A 21,335-nucleotide genomic window follows, 5' to 3' on the forward strand; every position below is an offset into this window, starting at 1 on the left:
CGCAGGGACTGTCAAATGCAAGAACATGGGGTTGACTTCCGTGCCACATGAGAAACCAGTTTACTTTCAAGAATAATAAAGTAAAAAAATTCCATTGTTCAAGACATGAAAGATGTAACACATTTGATGGCGACAAAACCATTGACGTGAGAAGTTGTCTGGGATGTGGCTGACTGGGAGGTGATACCGAGTGACAGAAAAGTTGTTTCTTAAGCGGGTTGAAATATTTCAGCATCCCCAACATGAACATACAATAGGGTAACCATTTATGAATAGTTACTGACCAGTCACATAAGGTCAAACACAACGTCTTTGATAATAACCCCAATTTCCATTCCAGGAAGCTTTTAGTTTAGCTTTACAGTGATATTTTTTTAAAGAACTTTACACTGGATGAACCAGGGCTGGTTCTAGCTCCTGAGTCTTAGTTTCATTAACCTTTTTTAAATCATGTTTTAGAGTAAGTGCTTTTCCATAGGTCAGGTACACCCTGTAATTACAAAAAGCTTGTTTCAGAGACAGAACAACATGCCCGGGAAAGCAAAAATGTTTCCATGATGCTAATGTCTAGCTGCAAGTCAGAAATCTTCTAGTGGTTTAACTCAGGGGGAAAAGATTTGAAGCATAAAACTGCATGAAATGATTTAACCATTGAAACACACACATGATATCAGTGTGGTGGAAATGAAATGGAAGGAATTGTGTAGCAAATTCAGGATACACAGTTGCTCAAGAGGTTCCTTAACTAAAACACATCAAAAGATATGATTTTGAGTGCACTTCTATGTGTTCCATGATTGCACATGCGTCCTGCACTTGGTTAATGGTAAATGGCGCACTTATATAGCGCTTTTATCCAAAGCGCTTTACACTGTGTCTCATTCACCCATTCACACACACACACACACACACACACACACACACACACACACACCAGTGGTAGCAGAGCTGCCATACAAGGCGCTAACTTGCCATTGGGAGCCACTTGGGTTTCAGTGTCTTGCCCAAGGACACTTCGGCATGTGGAGTCATGTGGGCCGGGAATCGAACCTCCAACCCTACGATTAGTGGACAATCCTCTCTACCACCTGAACCACAGCCACCCGCACTTATAACTAAACTCGGCTTACTATATACATATGTAGTGCACTAGTCTGAAAGTTCTGGCATTTTGGAGCCAGGCCTGAAAACGTAGTGAAGAATACCTATACACACTGACATCACACAATGTACTGCTATGGGTTAAAGATAAAGAGAGTCTTTATTCCTCACATATACATTACAGCACAGTGAAACTCTTTTCTTCACATACCCCAGCATGTCAGGAACCCATGCTATAGCACCCCTGGAGCAGAGAGGGTTAAGGGCCTTGCTCAAGGGCCCAATAGTGGCAGCTTGGTAGTGCTGGGGATTGAACACCCAACCTTCCTATCAGTAACCCAGAGCCTTAACCACCAAGCCACCATATTCCAGTTGTGGTGACAATGTTTCACCCTGAAAAGCAAAACCTTCACTGCACTTCAGCAGAGCATTGCTAAAGACTTTGTCTCAGAAGTGAATGTAATTCCCTACTGCACTGATTTCACTTTCATCAATGTGTTGAGCAGTGCCACAAAGAAACGCAATCATTGTCCAATCATAGCCCTTAGCAACAATGAGGGCTGGGGTTGTAATCAGAGAAGAGGCTGAAGGAGTCACTTTCCAGGAAAAGGAACAGCCCTTTACAGGCTCATAGTTTCTTCACTGACACTCCAGTGAACCCTCAATCTCTTAACATAATTAAAAATACATTTCAACATAAGACCTGCCTCAGAATCTTCTCCATTTTAATTAGGTTTTGAATACCCATAATGCACGGATACATGTGTATGTTTAAGTTAAAGATTTGGCAAACCTGGCACTGCAATCCTTCCTGAAGTTGGGTGGTCCATCTCCAAAATTAGGCCATTATGAACAACCTGAGAACACAGTATATAAAAAAATATAACCATACATTTCAATATGAACATAACTCTGAAGAAAACACAGATGATACTGCACTATGCAACAGATTGAACACAACTCTTAAAAATAACCTGGTCTTACCGTGATTCTAACGAAAGAAAACAGGGTCAAAATGACACAAATTATGACAGTTTTTCCGCAACATCAGGGCTCACGAGGGGTAACATTCTGTACCACTTTTACAAGTCCTTAAAAAGCTCTCATGGCTGTACAAGTTACCCTGACCTTGTGAAATTGGCTTCTTATAGAAACGTTTCTTCAAGGTGAGAAACACAAACACGTCACTTTAAAATGGAAGAACAGGAAACTGCTAATTACAGTCAGTTTCAGCAGAATTTAAATATATACCTTGCTTGAGGTCATTCTTCCAATAGATGTTTTTTTTTTCTTCCCTTTTTACCAATTTTCTTTTCTCAAGCCTTCTCAAGAACCATAGCATTTTAGAGTTTAGGGATATCCTTAACAGATGGAAGAATCACTAGCCTTGGCACCTGGGACAAGCAGATCATTGCTCCAGACTATTAGTTTTTTATTGATACTTGGCAACGAGCTTTTTTTTTTTTTTGGGGGGGGGGGGGGGGGGGGGGGTGTTGGGATGGTAGGGGTAGCTGTCATGTAGGCTAACTCTCCTGTTCACTATATGCAGTCACCTTGGGATTAAACATGGCAAGAGACGCTAGCCAGACTTCATATCTTCTATGTGTTATGCAAGGACAGAGCTCATGGCCAATACGTTCAGCAACAACGTTCAGTCTTTTGCCAAGGTTGCCAATACCGCATGCTACATTAGAAACTTTATCAAGGACTATGGCTATGCAGTCATCCTCTCTTGGGAATCCATATACTTATTCACTTCTCTTAGTCTGTATTAATACACTAGTTAACACACTTGGGCAGAACACTGGAGATTTCACTAGGTAACAGATTAATGAGTTGTTCTATCAGAACTGGGAAACAAGACCAAACACAACAGTATACTATTTTTAAAAGCTGTGAATCGTTAGAAATATGATGAAAGTATACCTAATTTTGGAAGGTTTTTTTTTTTTTTTTTAAGAGGATGATGGTTTCCATTTCTTGCCCTTCTGCTTCCATCACTCTGTTTAGTTTGTCATAAATCATTAGTGCTGCCAGTGCTATACATGCACATCAGCAAGCTTAAGCCAGACAGTTATGTAATGAGACATACATAACTGTATGTCACCCCCTCTCTTGCTGATCCATGCTTTTTCTTATAGTCCCACAGGAGGAAAAAAAATGATATGTTGGGCAGTGGGAGCTCCATGGTTAAGGCCTTGGTCTACTGCTCAGAAGGTTGTGAGTTCAAACCCAAGCACTGCCAAGCTGCCACTGTCAATCTGCTACTGCCGGGCCCACAAACGGATAAATGAGATAAACGTAAGTCTGGATAAGAGCATCTATCAAATGCCGTAAAGGTAAATGTTGAAGAGAAACATATGCTAGTGTTGAGCATGTACAGTATCTAGACATTAGACATCTAGACATGTAACTGTTATACACAGGTGAGGACTGAGGTCAACAAAAGGTATCTTTTCTTATGCGTTCTCTCTTAAATCATGCTCAAAGTAACATATCAAGTCCGTCACCACCAAGACACTAGGTAAACAAGAGTTAAGCCGGGTCTACGATGCACGATTTTCAAGCAAAATTCACGTCGCAAAATAATTCTAGGGTTCTGAGTTGCTATTGGTGAAATGCATAATATGACTCATTTAATGCCACTGAGACCAAAGACGGCCGACAACAATCCCCGACTGAGTGTGCTGCTACAATTCCCGTCTAAAAGTCACTTATACGAGGACAGCATAAGATTACGCAAAACGTACATGACAGCTAGAAATATGGTTCGTACTTATATGGCAAAACAATCAAAATGTAATCTAACGGACAGGAAACATGTCCTTATTAGCTCAAGATCACGTTGAAGAACGTTTCTGATTGATGACGTAAGCGGAAAGTAGTCATTTTCTTTAATCCCATGTTTATCATATGATGATCTTTATCATAGATCGATGATCTTTTTAACACATTCTGTTAAAAAGAATTCAGCTAAGATTTATACAATGTGACAAATAATAAACCGGATAAAGTAATAGTCTAAAACCACCTGTAGAGAACTAATTTGCCCCGTGATGCACTGGTCTAACAGAGTAATTAAGCTTGACCAGTTCATTGGGCTTCAGGCCAGGCATTCCGGAAGATCTGCCCAGTGCATTTTTTTCTTTTCGCCAGTAAACAGTGTGAATCAGGAATGTGCCCCCCCCCCCCCCCCCCCCCCCTTCAACCTCTATGGCTGGTTTTCCCCCCAACTTAGAAAAAGGCTGAACGAGGATTAAAGAACGAGAGCGGACCGACCCAGACAATAAACAAGAGCGAAGGTTTGACGTAACAATTTGTTTTCGCAACAGGAGACACGGTCATGAAGGATCTACTGGATGTTTGTGTCCTTCAGGAAAGAAAAACAGAGAGGCTTCCAAAGCTCCTGGGTGGGGAGGTAGCGAGGCACAAAAAATTCACTCTGCGAGAACGTCTAACAGACACACCAAACCTCTCAGGCTTTCAGCAAGACTATCAAGCATATGCTACAACACTTAAACACTTGCGAGTACATCTGCTCATAAACAACATGGAGGTGATGTTTGAGAAGTTAGACAAGGTCACCGCGGAGCTGTGCATTTATTAGCGATGATATGTTGTGATGATTGAACTGAATTCCGGTGATAAATCTATTTCATGTTTTTAATCAGTGACGTGATATAATATAATCACTTTTTTAGAAAATATTGCAAAAAAAAAAAAAGATAATACATTGGCAGAGAGAAAATGTGTATGAACACATCACTGGACATTGATTAAATATGGGAATTATTCATGCAATTGCCAGAAGTGCACCGAAGATAAATGGTGGAAGGGACATCCAAAGGCCATGTCCGTAAACGCTCCAATATAGAACGGTTATGAGCAGCTATGAAGTATCCCCTCGTTCGTTCTCTCATCACAGATGCTGGAGAATCTATTAAGAGTTGGCTGGGGAAGTGATGTGTCTGCGTTTATAAACGATTGAGTCTTCTTGTCTATAGGTGGAGCTGTGTTCATGTGCGTTAGGTCAAAGGGCATTGCCTGAGGTGCACATGATTTAGAAGGCAAAAGGAAGTAGAGGATTTATCCGTGGAATCTCGCCTTTAATTTGAGGGAAGGAAAAAAAGTGGACTCATTTAAGAAGATTATTGAGGGGATAAAATAAAGGATGATGAAAAGATAAAGCTACAATGGATTAGCGTCAAATCAAGGACGCATTCCAGTCTCCAGGGTTCGGGGTTCGATTCCCGTCTCCACGCTGTGCGCGCGGACTTCGTGTGTTCTCCCCGTGCTTCGGGGGTTTCCTCCGGGCACTCCGGTTTCCTAGCCCGATCCAAAGACAACGTGCTGTAGGCTGATTGGCATCTCTAAATTGTCCGTAGTGCGTGAATGCGTGCGGTAGGGGCGCACGCCGTCCAGTGTGTCCTCCGGCTTGTGCCCCGAGTCCCCTGGGATAAGCTCCAAGCGCTGCATGACCCTGTGTAGGATAAGCGGTGCGAAAAAGGAATGAATGGATGTGTATATATATGTAAATCTGTTTAAAACCGTCCCTCTGCGTTTTTGCGATTGCAGAAATGAAAGAAAAAAAATCAACCGAACTATGCAGTATTCGGAGGAGCTTGCAACTTTTCAAAATCACCACCGATTTTGGCCGAGGCGAGTCATGTGACGTCATTACAAAGCGCATTCGGGTACTCATGCTCGTGCGTCGAACATGAGTACAGCTAAACGATCTCATTTACCAACAATATCATTGCGAATGATTTCCTGCAGTTACAATTTCGCCAATTCGAAATTCAAAAAAAAAAAACAAGCACAAAATACTCCAACTCGCAAATTTTGAAAAACGCCACAGCAAAATCGAGCTTTTTTGGGCAGAACAATCACAAAAAAAACAAACAAACAAACAAAAAAATGCAAAATAATGTATGGACTGATAAAAGCAATATTACACTCGCAATCACGTGGTTATATTGGCAGGAGAACCCCACTCTTGCTTGTGCTATTTTGCTTAAATAACCTCGACAGAAGTACACAATAATGAAAACGAACGAGGAAGTGATCCCAGCGATGAAACTTAACAGCAGCGTCGGACTTTCTAGTAAACCGAATTTGATAATTAAGTGAAATAATCAGGACCTCAAAGCCAGTTCGAATAAAATTTCAGCTTGACATGTGGATAGCAAAATTGCAGCCTGGAGCCTGCGACTGTGTGTTAACCTCTTGTTCTGGAGAGCAATAAAATCCCAAGTGCCAGCGAGCGACTGGCACATCAACAACACGGCCACATGTGTCTTGCCGTACAGCTTGGAAAACCAGACTCTGGGCCTCAGCGTCTGCGTGCAGTAAAAGCCATGTTTATTTGTGTTTCTTGCACTTTTTAATAGCTTCCTCCGAGGCCTTCTTCCAGCGAGATCCTTCTCCATGCCTTTTCCACTCCCTGTACCAATTCACAGTAGCTGGCAAGCTCTGCGGCTGCGTAGGTGGAGGCGTGAGGGTGGGGGAAATTAATAAGCCCTACACGTTGATCGATGGCTTTAATTTAAACGTCATACATGTGGTATTTTTGGTGCATGCAAATTTATGACATTTTTTTTTTTCCTTCCGTTTTCATTCCTGTGACAGTTAATTCAGTGCGTGATGCACCATACCATATTAATGCCATTAAAACACATAGGCTGGATCTATTACAAAGAGCCATTAGACTGCATGACTGTCAGCATGCATTCATGGATTAAGCAGTGAGAATCATGATGGCTCATGATTGGTTGTACAATTCAGCAGCAGTTTATTAAATAAATCGACACAGAGCGCATCATGGTCTTTGCATTAAAACCCAAGCATGGCAGTACGGCATGTTTACGAGGCAGCTGTTAGACAGTAAGCCAACACTTGCTGTGAATATCAACATGTGCAGTGGCAACTCAGAGGTACATGTGCAGCTGAAGTTGGAAAATACTGTAAGTGTGACAGGATAATGAAAGCCAGACGACCGTGTGACTCAGAATCGAACGGGGCCTAAAAAACAAACTTCAGATCAAAAGTACGAGTATTAATGTGAGGGATGTGGTGTGGAAAGTCTGGAGCTGTAAGCAAAAAAAGGCAGCAGTGCACAGCGTTGCTCGGCCCGTTCGTTGTACCGGGTATGAGATGTTCATGTAACAGAGCTATGAAAATGGAAGATAGTCCCAAATGAGCAACACTCTTGTTCAGACATAGTTCACACAGCAATTCAAATCCTATGGGAGCATTTACTGTTTTTTTTTTTTTTTTTTTTTTTTTTTTTTTAAATTCCACATGCACCTAACCAAACAATGGCTAATAACTCATGATTAGTGATTAGTATCCATCCAAATACAGGCAATACTTAACTGCTCTAACCTCACATATGCTTTTTGAAATCTGATCTAACACTTCTTGAAAAAGAAAAAAAAAAAAAAAAGAAAAAAAAATTGTCAACTCCGATACATGGGGAATAAAAGGAAAGTTTAGTGGGAATACAATGAAATGTGATATACTGTATTTTTTTAAATCATGAACATTCATCATCCATCATTGTGCCCAATCCGAACAGATGGTGCATCTATTGAAGACGTTTTAACACATGAAAGCAGCCACAAGCGGAAGAAAAAAAAAAAGAAGGTGCTGTAGAGTATAGCATAAAATTCTCACCATGAACAGACACATCAGTAGCTCCTAGTCATAAATAATAACACATTAACTCATAAAACATTACATTTTAGTGGGGGAAAAAAAATGATTAAGGGTCAAGCAGTGATTTCAGTGCCATGCTCGAGCGTATTGAAGAGCAGATCTGAAACTATGAGTTATAGTAATGAAAGTCTAATGCAACACAGATGCGCTTGCTCACGGTCCAGATCACACATATTACACACAGCTTTTATTCATTCAGTCAAAGTTGCAAAGGGGAGCAGTGTTTCCAGATCTCCGTTCAAAGTGCGGGATAATTATTGTGAGCTAAACATAAAATACAGACAAGCGGAATAAGCAAGTAATCGGACAAAAACTTTTTTTTTTTTTTTTCCTGAAACCTTGTGAACTTTTAAATTGGTCTTATGTATTTATTTCTACATTGAACCACAGAAGTGTACACAAATGTACACAATAGAGCGGATGCAAAACTTCAGGAATTCGTTACTTAAAGCTAATGGAATAACAAATGCACGTTCTTTTAGGATAGTCGAATCAGGTTAGGGATGGGAATGCTGTTTATTAAAAAAATAAAAAATAAAATAAAATAAGAAAAAAGACTCCACCTGATATTTTTTTCCTCTCCAAAATGTCACCCTAATGAACACAAATGAATCACACTTACAATGGTTTACAACTGTGATTACACTGTAATCCAAACTGGAATTTGAACCAAATGCTTGTCAAAAACAGGCTTATTATATTTCTTGCAGATGGCCTACTTAAGCTCCTGTTGCACCTAATTGCAACCGTATGAATACAATACGTCATGAAGGCATGTGTTTACAGTTGACTAACCCTTATCGTGCCAGGTGTTTACTACAGTGATGGCCAAAATAATGGATATTGTACAGTTTATTCTAGAGATGTCGATAAAGGCTATTTTTCCCGCCATGGGCTAGTTTAAAAACATCCGACGATCAGTGCCGATTATATCCTGTCAATCAAAAGAGGAGGGGAAAACACATGGATTTCGTGCTGTGTGTAAAGATGATGTCTCTTGTGTGGAATGACGACAAAACTGCAGCTTGTAATCTCTGTAATCTCTGCACTGATCAAATTTGACACCGGAAGTGAGCAGCAGTGAAGCGGGAGTTTCGGCGTCGAGTCTAATTTTTTTCCTCCCACGCTGCTCGAACTGAATTAAAGCGCCAGTACACCGTTGAAAGATTTAAATAAAGAGGAGTTGACAAATAAAGGTATATATTGCACAGAAAAAAAAAATATTTGTAGAGTATTTCATATCCAGTTAATGTTAATATGAGTTAATATCATCAAAAAACAAACAAACAAACAAACAAACAGAAAAACGTTTCTATTAGGCCTATATATTACCAGTTTGATGTTCAGTGATGACGTAGAAAGGCTTGTGTTTGTGGTGAGTGAATGTGAAGACTAACAGGAGGTTTTTTACAATTCAGTCGATGTTAATATGAATTAATAACATTCAATAAGTTAATAATCTTACTTTAATCTTCAGAATTGAGTTCATGTGTTCATGTTAATTAGAGTCATGTGTTCATGTTAATTAGATGTGTTTTGTCTTTATGAGACCAGTTACTGTGAAAAAACTTGTTGAAATAGAGAGAATAACATTTTTAATTTAGATTTCTTTCAGAATTGTGGAATTAATTATTATTCATTTAAAAGAAGGTTTAAAAGGCAGAACTATCGGTATCGGTTATTGGTATCAGCCGATATCACTCGGAATAATCGGTTATCGGTATCGGCTGAGAAATGTAGTATCGGTGCATATCTAGTTTATTCCCATCACTGCATGGTGTGTCATCAATCGTTTTTGTTGATTGGGAGGAAGAGTGAATGTATGACACTCTTTAGCACTACTGGTTAAAAAAAAATTCAAATACACGTCATATCTGATATTTTGAGAAGCAATTGCAATATTTCAAGAATTAAGTCCAAATATTGCAAGCTAAAAAGTGTGGTTTGTGTTGTTCTTTCTTTATTTTCTTTCTAAATAAATGCAGTTTCTTGCAAAATTTTCAAATGTTTCAAAGTTCTAATATTAAAAATAATTTGATGTTGATGTGCAAGAAGATGAATTATTTGTTTATTTTCAACGCTCTGATATACGCTATTATGTCATAGGATTGTGTCCTGGGGTGTAAATATTGGGTGACTTTTTTGTGTGTAACACGTTTATGTGGGGTGTCCACCAAACAAATTAATTAGTGCTGTTACTTAGCTAAGATATTAAAATAAGCATATTAATATAAACGTTGGAGCTGGAATTAATGTCCAAGCCATGCTTTTATAGAAAATTAATCACCACATTCTGACCAATCAGAGTCAAGCATTCAACAGCGCAGTGGTATAAAGTAATACAAATGATGCGTTTTGTGGCCCAGAGTCTGAAATGGATTCCTTTTCCTTTCGATATTTTTTTAGGAAATGTTTTACTGAAATAGTCCTGAGGGCATTTTAGGGTTCTGGTAAGAGTCAGGAATACAGTTAAAGGGACAAAAGGTTGCGCAAATGAGTTAAACCAGTTTTTCCACAGGTCTGACTCACCAACGCAGGCCGAACTTTCCACCACCTCTTCAAACGTCCCTATTCACTCCTCCAAGATGACTGTTCCCTTTCACAAGTTGGCTGCCCCCTCGTCCGCAGGCTTTCCTGCGGCACCACAAGATTGGGGCATGACAGCCACGGCCCGCCTCTTTTCACCAGCATACAATGCAAAGACAGAATGATATCAATACACATCCTACACCCAGGAAGACAGCATCACCACCACCATCCCTCCCTATATCCCCACCCCCACCATATCTCCAACCACCCCAGTCATCAAGATCACGACCAACGAGGTGAGATGACAGCCCAGCAAGACCTGGATTAACAAGGCCAGAGGACCAGACATCATCAACCCTAAAGTGTGTGTGGAGCAGCTAACAGGAGTGTTTCGGCATCTTTTTGACCTCTCCCTGAGGCTGAAGAAGTTGCCTAAGATCTGGAAAACATCCTGCATAGGCCCTCTGCCCAAGAAAGGACGTCCCAGTGCTCTTAACGACTTCAGCCTTCAGAGATTTCCAGATGACTCCTCCATTGTTGGCTGTATCACAGATGATAAGGAGGAAGAGAACAGAGACCTTATCGGAAGCTTTATAAGATGGTGCGACAACAAGCACCTCCAGCTAAACACCGGGAAAAACCAAGGAGCTGGTGGTGGACTCCCGGATTCATCCAGGCGGACTTCCAGATTCACCCAGCCACGTGCCTCAAAATGTCTGGGGGGCTCTTTCATGCAATCAGACACCAAAATGCAACAATACCCAGTACCTCCTACTCCACTGATTGAGTCTCGCAGAAACACACACTCAACAGTTAACTGTAATTCCACAGATATTGCACATGTATATAAATACTGAGGATATCGCACATGTACATCTACGAACAGAACTCTAGCATATCGTACACACAGATCTATTTTTATCATTTCAATTATTTCTATCGTATAGGTATTTATGGAAATTTCTTTTCTTTCTTTGATGTTACTCCTCCGACTTCCTCCGTGCTGCTGTATCAATTAAGAGTTTCCCCTATGGGGGCTAAAAACTTATTCTACCTTCTTTTATCGACAACTGATCTTTTTCTGACACTCCCCTTAAACAGGTGGAGAAATGTATGAATAATAGGTCATAAAACAACTGATACCACTTATATACAAAAGTGACGACATGCGTTGTGCCTGTCATAACACAAAATCAAAAAGTATTTGCAGTGCACTAATGTGGGGAAGACATACACTGGTTTAAGTAAACACGACCAACTCACATCAGCAAGGCTTCACTTTCAGGCGGAATACAAAGCTGCGTATGAACAGAATGTAATAAATCTGTTAAAACAGTTTAATCAATTCATTCAACAGGAATGTATGATTGAGACTATTTACACAGATTTGTCTCGGACATGAGATCCAAAATAAATATTCAGTTAAGGCATCAAATCACTGATAGTTGAAAAGTATACAAAATCTATTGCGTATATTGAACGACCATTTAGAGTTGCAGGTAAACATATCTGTTTTTCATGACACCTTCCATTTAAGTCACCATGATGGCCTGCATGTTTGTACTGTTCTGATGTATATTATTTCCCCGCCCTCTGGTTGAACTTGCGGTTTAAACTTCCTATTTGCTAGTTAGATTCCTGGTGGTTTCCATTTCAAAGGCAGCTATGGTGTTACTCACTTAGGGACTTGTGACGTGACCTCAGAAAACCCACGTGGGTGTCTAATTCCGACCTTGCTCCTGTGGTCAGAATAGGTTTCTTTGCTTCAGCTAGCAAGAAAGGACTTGGATCTTAAAAAAGGGGAGATCTGATCAACTACTTGTGGGATTTTTTGGTCCAGATGGTTTACTAGAAGAATAGGTAATGAGATGGAAACGCAAAGTTTTCATTGACTAACAACTGTCAAAACATTGTCTGTCACCGTTACTGCTTTGCAGACTTGTAATGATCCATGATGTAAGGAAATCTGCTAAACTCCAACTGTAAGAAAGGTGGCCCAGCCAATACCTTTCATTGTAGGTTATACGAGGCTGTGCAAAATCCATCATCTCCTATTTGATACATTGAGCAAACAGGTGGTTAGATGGACCAGCGCCATTATATGCAGAATGAAGTTTGACACTCAAGTCAATGATGCATGGATTCCCTTCTTCATAGAGCAAGACAAATTGACTTTAAAAAGTATCCCCACTGTGCAACAGGAGTTATTAAAGCTAGTCAAGGTCTAGTATCAACTGTCAGTCAATGCTGGCAGAGGTAGAAGAGGAGGACATAATTTATTAACATCACTCGTGATGAAAGGCTTAACATATGCACCCCTCAAGGGGCTCAAGAGCAATTCAGCATGGAGCTTACTCACTACAATACTGAGTGAAATTAGATGGATTACAGAAAGGAGAAATCTCTTTAGACCACTGATCTCTTTATCCCAGTGCTGGAGTCCTAATTCTCACTTGAATATTTTGTTTGGTCTGGCACACCTGACTCGAGAGGTGTGAAAGTCTGTCTAAGTCGAGGACGAACGAAAAAGAATGATCTACGACAGATCTTTCTTGAACAAAAAAAAAAAAAACTCACAAAAAAAAAACAGGACCAAGAATCCTTCACGTAAATGATGGCTATTCCATAAGAGGCGTAAGAGTAATGAGCAACAACAGTGCTTGGAGTAAGTGAATTAGTAGAGAGGAAGAGGAAATAAAACAAACACGTTGCTTGGAGAAAAGGGAGGGAAACCCCTTCATCAAGCTGAACTTCCGTGATTAAACGTGCCCAAGAAAATAAAAACGAGCAACTGTGTCCAAAAGGCCATAGCAGAGACAGGATCTACCTGGTGTTTACACAGGTGGGCTTCTATTCAGCCATATGGTTGGCAGAGAGAAGATAGGGAGTCTGGAAAAGAGCGAGAGCGCGATGGGAAGGAGAGAAACGCCAAGCCAGACAGTCGTGGAACTAAAGCGGAATGTAACTGGCAGCAGAATACAGAGGGGCTGCAATGGTGGGTGGAGGGAGTTTAATCACTGACCCATTCCCTATGGAATGACCACACATGAGTGTCTTTAGGCATTGTCTCTAAAGACAAAATGTATCTTCCTTTAATCCTGAAGTTTTCTTTATTATTTTCCAGTATTTAGCATGTCCTAAAGTATGATATATTCCTCTTATACCAAAGCAAATCACCAATGATGACCTTTTTTTGTTTTAAATGAAAGAACATCATACTTTTTATTTGTTTATAGTCGAACGTTATAAAACTATTTAGTTCCTGTTTTCTATTAAAGTACTACAGCTGTAAACAGTCGTTCCCTCACAGCCTCACTAAGTACTTGAGAGAGAAAAAAAATGCAGCTTGTAAGACTTTCCTGTGTCAACTTTACCTCTGACACTGGAGACTCCTTCCAAAAATGTGAAATAACTGTCTTGGTAAATGGTCTGCACTTTTTTAGCTGCTCCAAAGTGCTTTACACTGTCTTATTCACCCGTTCACACACACCCACACACACACACACACACCAATGGTAGCAGAGCTGCCACGTAAGGTGTTAACTTGCCATCGGGAGCAACTTGGGATTCAGTGTCTTGCCCAAGGAGTCATGTGGAGTCATGTGGGCCAGGAATTGAACCGCTGACCCTAGGATTAGCGGACTACCACCTGATCCACAGCCGCTCCCACAGATGCCCGTCTTCACCATAGCAACCATTTTTTTTGCTTCACAGTCCCAGTTCCTGGGGAGTGGATTATTTAGTCTTTAGAATGGTGGCTTTAGGTGTTGTATGTATATGGTTTTGTCGTCTTCTGATCTTCAGTAGTGGGTGCACGGTGGCTTAGAGGTTAGCACATTTGCCTCAGACCTCCAGGGTCGGGGGGTCGATTCCCACCGTGGTCCTGTGTGTGCGGGGGTTTCCTCCGGGTACTCCGGTTTCCTCCCCGGGTCCAAAGACATGCATGGTAGTCTGATTGGCATGTCCAAAGTGTCTGTAGTGTGTGTATGTGATTGTGCCCTGCGATGGATTGGCACCCTGTCCAGGGTGTACCCTGCCTTGTGCCCCATGCTCCCTGGGATAGACTCCAGGTTTCCCTGTGACCCTGAAGAAAGGATAAGCAGTATAGATGATAGATGGATGATCTTCAGTAATAATCCGACCATGAAGGCTCTGATTGCTTCGATCTGACAAGAAAACACGCCTGTATTTAGACACTCATTTCTTTCTGTTCAACCACTGTCCCAACTGTGACCACACTCCCACCCCAGGCATTAGTGTGTGTGAGAGAGCATTTTGTATCTGTTAGTGTTTTGAAGCCAAGATTACAAATCTCCAAAAAACCCAATTATGCGTTTGTGTGTGCATGAGACTGACCACAGGAGAAGATCTTCAGTTGTCAGATGGCCAGTCCGGTCTCTAATTACTCACGGCAGGGTTCGGTTCACATGCTCAATTACAATCCACCATTCTCCCCTCTCTATTGTTAATCCCATTCAAAGTGTGAGAAAAAAAAAAAATTGGTTTGTGTTTTCATCTGGTGAGAATTGGCAAGATTTTTGCTCAGTTAAAGAGATCGTACTGACTACAGAACCCTTCTGTGCATGAATAAACAAAATGTCAACTCCATTAATAATTCATTCAAACCGTACTATTGTCTGAACGCCTCGACAAACACGAGTGTATATCTTTCTAAAAATGGAAGTATGAATTGCTCTAAACTTGCCCAAGGCTTTTTTCTTTCCTTTTCCATTTGGCAGAACTGTAGGAATCTCATTACACATGATAATGTGTAAATCAACAGTTAACTGCATGTTGCTTCTAGCAAAAGATATATTTAAGCCACCTGAAAACATTGTCAATTAAGATTAATGCTAAACCTTGATTTGTTTTAACAGGCATCTTCCCTGACTCCTGTAACACATACCTTTATGTCAAGACACCCATGAAGCAACATGATGAGCGAAGTGTAATGTTTTGATTAAGAGGTCAGATTAAATATCTCCATGCTGTTAACAGGTTGGACTACGCCACCCCATGACTTCATTTTCTTACCTATAAGGTTTCCTGTACGATTAAAGACAGACGTGAGCTGAGGACAGGTGGCTAACCCAGACAGAGATTAATGCTCACTTTGAGGCCACTTCTCACTGGGACTTTTCACTCCCTGGCCTCTGTTCAATGCAACAGCACTTCTCTGGGATGAATGAATTACCAGACGGTCTAAAAATAAATAAATAAATAAAAAAAGATCCATATACATTAGAATGATCGAATGTTATAGAAACGACTATAAATATTCTTAATGTTTCACAATTGCTATGCCTGAAAAACTGAAAAAAAAAAAATGCTTTTAAATAATAATTTTGTTGAACCAAAAATAATTAAAAAGGAAAGATTATTTCAACTCAAGTGTCACACTGCATAAGCATCGGGTTATGGGATAAAAGCACAAGTGATTTGAACACGTAAGGAGTGAACAATTCACTGGCTAGCTTTTAACCTCGCCAAGTGAAATGAAGAATTTTCTTTCTGTTGTTGAAATGATGCTTGAAATGGGCTCATGCACCCTGTGACAGTCATCACACACCACCTAATAATCCAAAGTAACAGCACTAAAACTATGCCTGTCTTTCTGTTCGCTCTGATATGCATGGTGGAGACCGACGTTTGACAGAGGCCCAGATCGGAAATGGCTAATTACTCATAGCGAGAAATGTTTTAAATGAAACCGTGTGGTGATATAGATTAATAGAAGGTTTATAGATTAGTTCCAATTGGTGAAGATTGGATAACGACTGGGGTCTCACTAATCTTTGAGATCAGTCAGTGTGTGACCCATGAGCCGAGGTAACAGACGTGTGAGCTCAGTATTTGGCAACCATGACCCACATCTGCAGCACAGCACAATGGCAACAGCTAATGCCCCTAGTGTGAACTTTTAATGCTTTGAAATTCCATATACACACGTAGTTTAATCATTTTTTGCTCATGCTTTGTTGGATAAAATATGATCGTTTTACTGAACAAATAATAATAAAAAAAAATAATGACAAATTGGCTTCTAATGCATTTGACATATAACGTGAAGATTGTGTCTGTTCATGTTAGATCCTTCATCTTCAGCAACTGTTTCATGCTGTTTTTTCGTCAGGGTTGTGCTGGATCTGGAGTCTTTCCTGGGAACACTGGGCATGATGGTTGAATACACGTCTGATGGGATTCCATCGCAGGTCATCAAGTACACATACATTCACACCTAGGGGTAATTTCGATTAGCCAGTCCACCTAACAGCATGTTTTTGGCAGAACCCGAACTTGGGGAAGGGCAGACAGACTGAGCTCATGATTGAACCAGGGACCCTGGTGCTGTGAGACAGCACTGCTACCCACTGTCCCTCAGTGCCGCATAGAAAACCACATTATCAGAGCTGTAAGCAATAAATAATTCCCCAAAAACGGAGGGAGCAAATCATCCGCAAAAAGACAATTTCTTCAACATCTAAACCAAATATTTAAGGAATTAACACTTCTATTCCTGATCTTTGCTAAGGCTCAAATGAGTAATAAATGTTGCCAGGTATGGATCATGAAATCCCAGAGTGGGCTGAAGTTTAAGTGACTCATCCCACTGAGTGTAAGGAGGGTTGATTGGAGCTTGACGCTGGCAGAATTGATGCTGACCAAGTAACTACAAACTACAAGTATTACTCTTACAAATACCATATGGTACACACACATGCACACATATGCCATGCTAGGCACTAGCTTGCCATCAGGGGAAACTTGGGTTCAGTGTCTTGCCCAAGGACACTTCGGCATGTGGAGACATGTGGGCCGGGAATTGAACCGCCAACCCTACGATTAGTGGACAACCTGCCACCAACCCACCATCTGAGCCACCAACCCACCATCTGAGCCACCAACCCACCATCTGAGCCACCAACCCACCATCTGAGCCACCAACCCACCATCTGAGCCACCAACCCACCATCTGAGCCACCAACCCACCATCTGAGCCACCAACCCACCATCTGAGCCACCAACCCACCATCTGAGCCACCAACCCACCATCTGAGCCACCAACCCACCATCTGAGGCACCAACCCACCATCTGAGCCACCAACCCACCATCTGAGGCACCAACCCACCATCTGAGCCACCAACCCACCATCTGAGCCACCAACCCACCATCTGAGCCACCAACCCACCATCTGAGCCACCAACCCACCACCTGAGCCACCAACCTACCACCTGAGCCACCTACCACCAACCCACCATCTGAGCCACCAACCTACCACCTGAGCCACCAGCCACCCCATAAAACCACCAAAGCATGAAGCAAAAACTCAATTTGATAATTATAGCATGAATGTGTGGGTGTAGTGGAATTTGGCTTTAAGTAAACTTCCATCCGAAGCTTCCTCTATTGGCCCAAACCAGCTTCTGCATTCAGCATGCCAAATAATGCGGTTAATAATCAGGTCTAATATCTTGGCCACTCTGCTATCGCAAACACACAAACACTAGATCCAAAGTAGAAATTCACCTCTATTAGAGATGTAACCAAATACATTGTTTGAAATGAACAGATTATGTACTGTGAGTCATTTAAACAGGAGGATTTTACTTTCATTTGGGCATGAATGAATGGTCAAGTATTCAGCTTGAAGAACAAAGAAAGATGCTCATTATCATAAACTTGTGTCACTCCGTGTTGCATTTACAGCATCCTTAGTAACTGCCTGGTCAGGGTAGTTTAAATCAGGCTACTAGCTTGTTTATACTTTGGGAATCAACTAAATTCATTAGGAAATACAATAACTGCATGAGTGGGATTTAAAAAAGAAAACAGTTCTATGCACATCTCTAGTAGAGATAAATGATGAACTTGAGTGAAGTAGCTGAGGTTGAGGAACTGTCAGAATCAGAATTCACATATCATGACGAAAAAGAAAAAAAAAAAAAATCAGTGTTTTGCCATGTTTCCCAGGTCACAGTGGCAGGGTTCATATTTAATGTTTTTTTTTTTTTTTTTTTTAATACATGTTAAAAAAACACCTTTTCAGTGTAAGCCACACCCATTTCAGGCTAAACACACAGATACTGGCATTGCGTTACACCCCTAAACTCTCAGAACTATGCACAGGTATCTGTAATATAAACCTCAGAATCAGTGGCATTTTTCCAGGTTTCAACACACTGATGTTTCCAGATGTGGCATCAGCATTAGAAACTTGTCAATTTGATTCGAGTTCTGCATACTTTACGGTTAACTGCAACTTTAGACTGCTTTGGAATTCAAAAAAAAAAAAAAAAAAGGGCAACAGCAACTGTTTTATTATTATTATTTTATTAAATTCATATGCTCCGACATGGAAAGCTAAGCAATAAAGGACAGGTCCAGGATTGTAGAGTCACTTAATGTCATTCCAGATGTTCTGCCCAACAAGACATCGATATTGACAGGGTCTGTGAGAGATAGAGAGTGCGCTAAGGCGCTCATGAGAGACACATGCTTTTCCCATGGGAGGCTGCCATACACACACGAGCAGCTTTTAAGTGCCTCGAGCTCGTGTAAGATTCATCCATCAGACCACAAACATATGGGGTGGGAGAGTGGCAGTCTAGAGCTGAGGACATGGAGGAGGCAGTGGAGCATGCATGTAACAGGAGAACTCCAAAACCTGAACTTTCTCCTGTTAAGTTTTAACTTTGATCATCTATTTCAGTTTTATAAGCTCTTATATATAGTGTTATAAAATTGCACTTTCATCCTAAGCATTACTAACGGTATGTGTAAGTTTTGTAATCTTTTCTTTATGATTTTCTGCACTCTCGGATTCACAGCTGGTTTCATTTGAAAAACAAATTAATTTTGTTGTTTTATCAGTCTCCATTTGTGTATTTCACACCACACTCTGAATTCAATTACTAGCACATCTCAGCCCACTGCCTATATAGATTTTGTTTTCTGGCAAGTGTTCACACGCATATTTTCTCTAATAGTCCTAAAGTGTTTATGCTTTTCTAGGTCTGCATTAAGAAATGCTTAAAATGCTTGGAAGACTTGCACATTAATATTTAAATAATATTATTAAATATAATTCAATCATAACTACATTTGAGGTGAGAGCTTTTTAGTTTAAGCATCAATCATCGGCATGGTGGTCTGTTTTGACTTTGGTTAATAGTTTCCCATATTGCACACAATGCCAGTCGAAGGAATGCTGATAGTTGTGCAGTGGGATTTAGCCTTCGTTGTATCTCTACATAACGAGAGCGATGCAGCGGTGCTTTAGTCTTTTAGTCTTTCCAGCAATCACCTCACCTCCTCATCTGTACACCCTGCTCAAATTGACCAGCTTCCAAAGCTTTAATTTTCATGTTAAGGTGGTTGAAGGTGCAAATGTGTTGTATAGCTGCAATGCATTCTGGGACTTTGGAGTTTAACCTTTGCCGTCACGCTGCATGTCACTGGAAAATAGTAAATGACAAAAGTTTAAATACCGCTTACATTGAGCTGCACTACAATAAATGCACCCCAGACCATGTACAGGTGTGTGTGTGTATATATATATATATATATATATATATATATATATATATATATATATATATATATATATATATTTATTTCATAATTTTAAATAAACTATTAATAAGATTTGAGGTCAGATACAGAGATATCTATAACAAAGTCTCATAAGCAAGCAGCATTGCAGGGATTTTATGCTGTTTTCACTGTTTAGTAGGTACTGAGGCATAACTGTGGATCATTCGATATCAGATACAAGTGTTAAAGAGGAAACACATCTAAATGACTCATTTGGGTCCTCCCTCTGCACCCTCCCTATCAACCAATGACATCTGTTTCATAAACATCCAAATGAAAACAAACATTGGATTACATTGACTCAAGCCATACTGGCAACATGGGAAATATGTCTAACTTTATCATTATCTATTATTTTCATGATCACTACAAATACTGTAATTAAGCACTACGTAGACTTCAAGCAGACATCCATGACATACCGGAACATCTTTAGCGAATCCTATATAAACACACTGAAATCTTCAGTCTTATAACAACCAGTGTAATTAAGTCAATTGCTGCCACTGAAAACAAGAAGACCATTATATTTTCCACTATCATCTAGAGCTGTAGGATCATCTCTGTGGAATCACAAAATCTCCAGGTCAAGTTCACCAGGTTTCATCGCACATAAGCGGCTAACAATGATCTCTCAGAGGGCCATGTCCAAAACCCGGCTGCAGATTTGATCAACAGTCTATTGCCAAGTGTCGACCTGAGATACGCTTCAACCCACTGCCTGGCTTCAAAAAGATTCGGAGCCTGTCTTCATAATTTACAATCAATACCATGTAGATGCTTTTGTTCAAAGGTTTTGCAGATGCTTGGTTAAATCCAGCACCGATGGCACTACAGAGCCAGATCTAATTAGGCTTCACAAGGAAATCTTTTTGTGGAAAAAAAGTCTGATTCTAGAGAAGAAACACATAGCCTTAAACTCATCAGCTTACCTCTGTAAATCATTACAGGATCAGAATTTGGCTGGCGGGAAGGCAGGATAGAGGAAAAGCTGCAAAGACACCACGAGATCACTCACACACGGTTGGATTCCAGAGCAAAGGAGACCTCTATGGACAGAATTAAAGATTACAATCCCCTATCACCGCAAATGCCACAATCCACTCGACCAAGAGTAACCTGTCATCTTCGGCACATTCATTTTAATAAATCGAGTATCTCTCCAGAAGAGATAAAACAGAAATGCTCATAAATCTATCAGCAAAAGGCAGAACGACCTAATTATGATGCCGTGGCTCCTGTGAGGAGCATTAAAATGGGTACAATCCCACTGAACACTGATTTTATCTTTACTAATAACTTGTAATATTCTGGACTGGAGAATGAGTTCTTATACGGTCTGAAATCAAGGTACCAAACTGCACTTTTCCTAGACGCAAGGGCGCTGTAACAA

The 21,335-nt window shown here is 40.5% G+C and overlaps 1 protein-coding gene across 3 annotated transcripts in view; it reads right to left on the minus strand.

Annotated features, from left to right (window-relative positions):
- sugct (succinyl-CoA:glutarate-CoA transferase) overlaps positions 1-21,335 on the minus strand; it is a 121,326-nt gene that overhangs the window by 26,125 nt on the left and 73,866 nt on the right. For 2 of the 3 annotated variants that reach the window (XM_017480479.3, XM_017480498.3), the window contains exon 13: positions 1,895-1,958. The exons of the other annotated variant lie outside the window; for it this stretch is intronic. In XM_017480479.3, the coding sequence (XP_017335968.1) occupies positions 1,895-1,958 (64 nt within the window). The remainder of the gene's footprint in view (positions 1-1,894; positions 1,959-21,335) is intronic. 3 annotated transcript variants of the gene reach the window in all.

The sequence above is a fragment of the Ictalurus punctatus genome, chromosome 1 (assembly GCF_001660625.3).
Source record: "Ictalurus punctatus breed USDA103 chromosome 1, Coco_2.0, whole genome shotgun sequence".
In the NCBI taxonomy this organism is placed as follows: domain Eukaryota; kingdom Metazoa; phylum Chordata; class Actinopteri; order Siluriformes; family Ictaluridae; genus Ictalurus; species Ictalurus punctatus.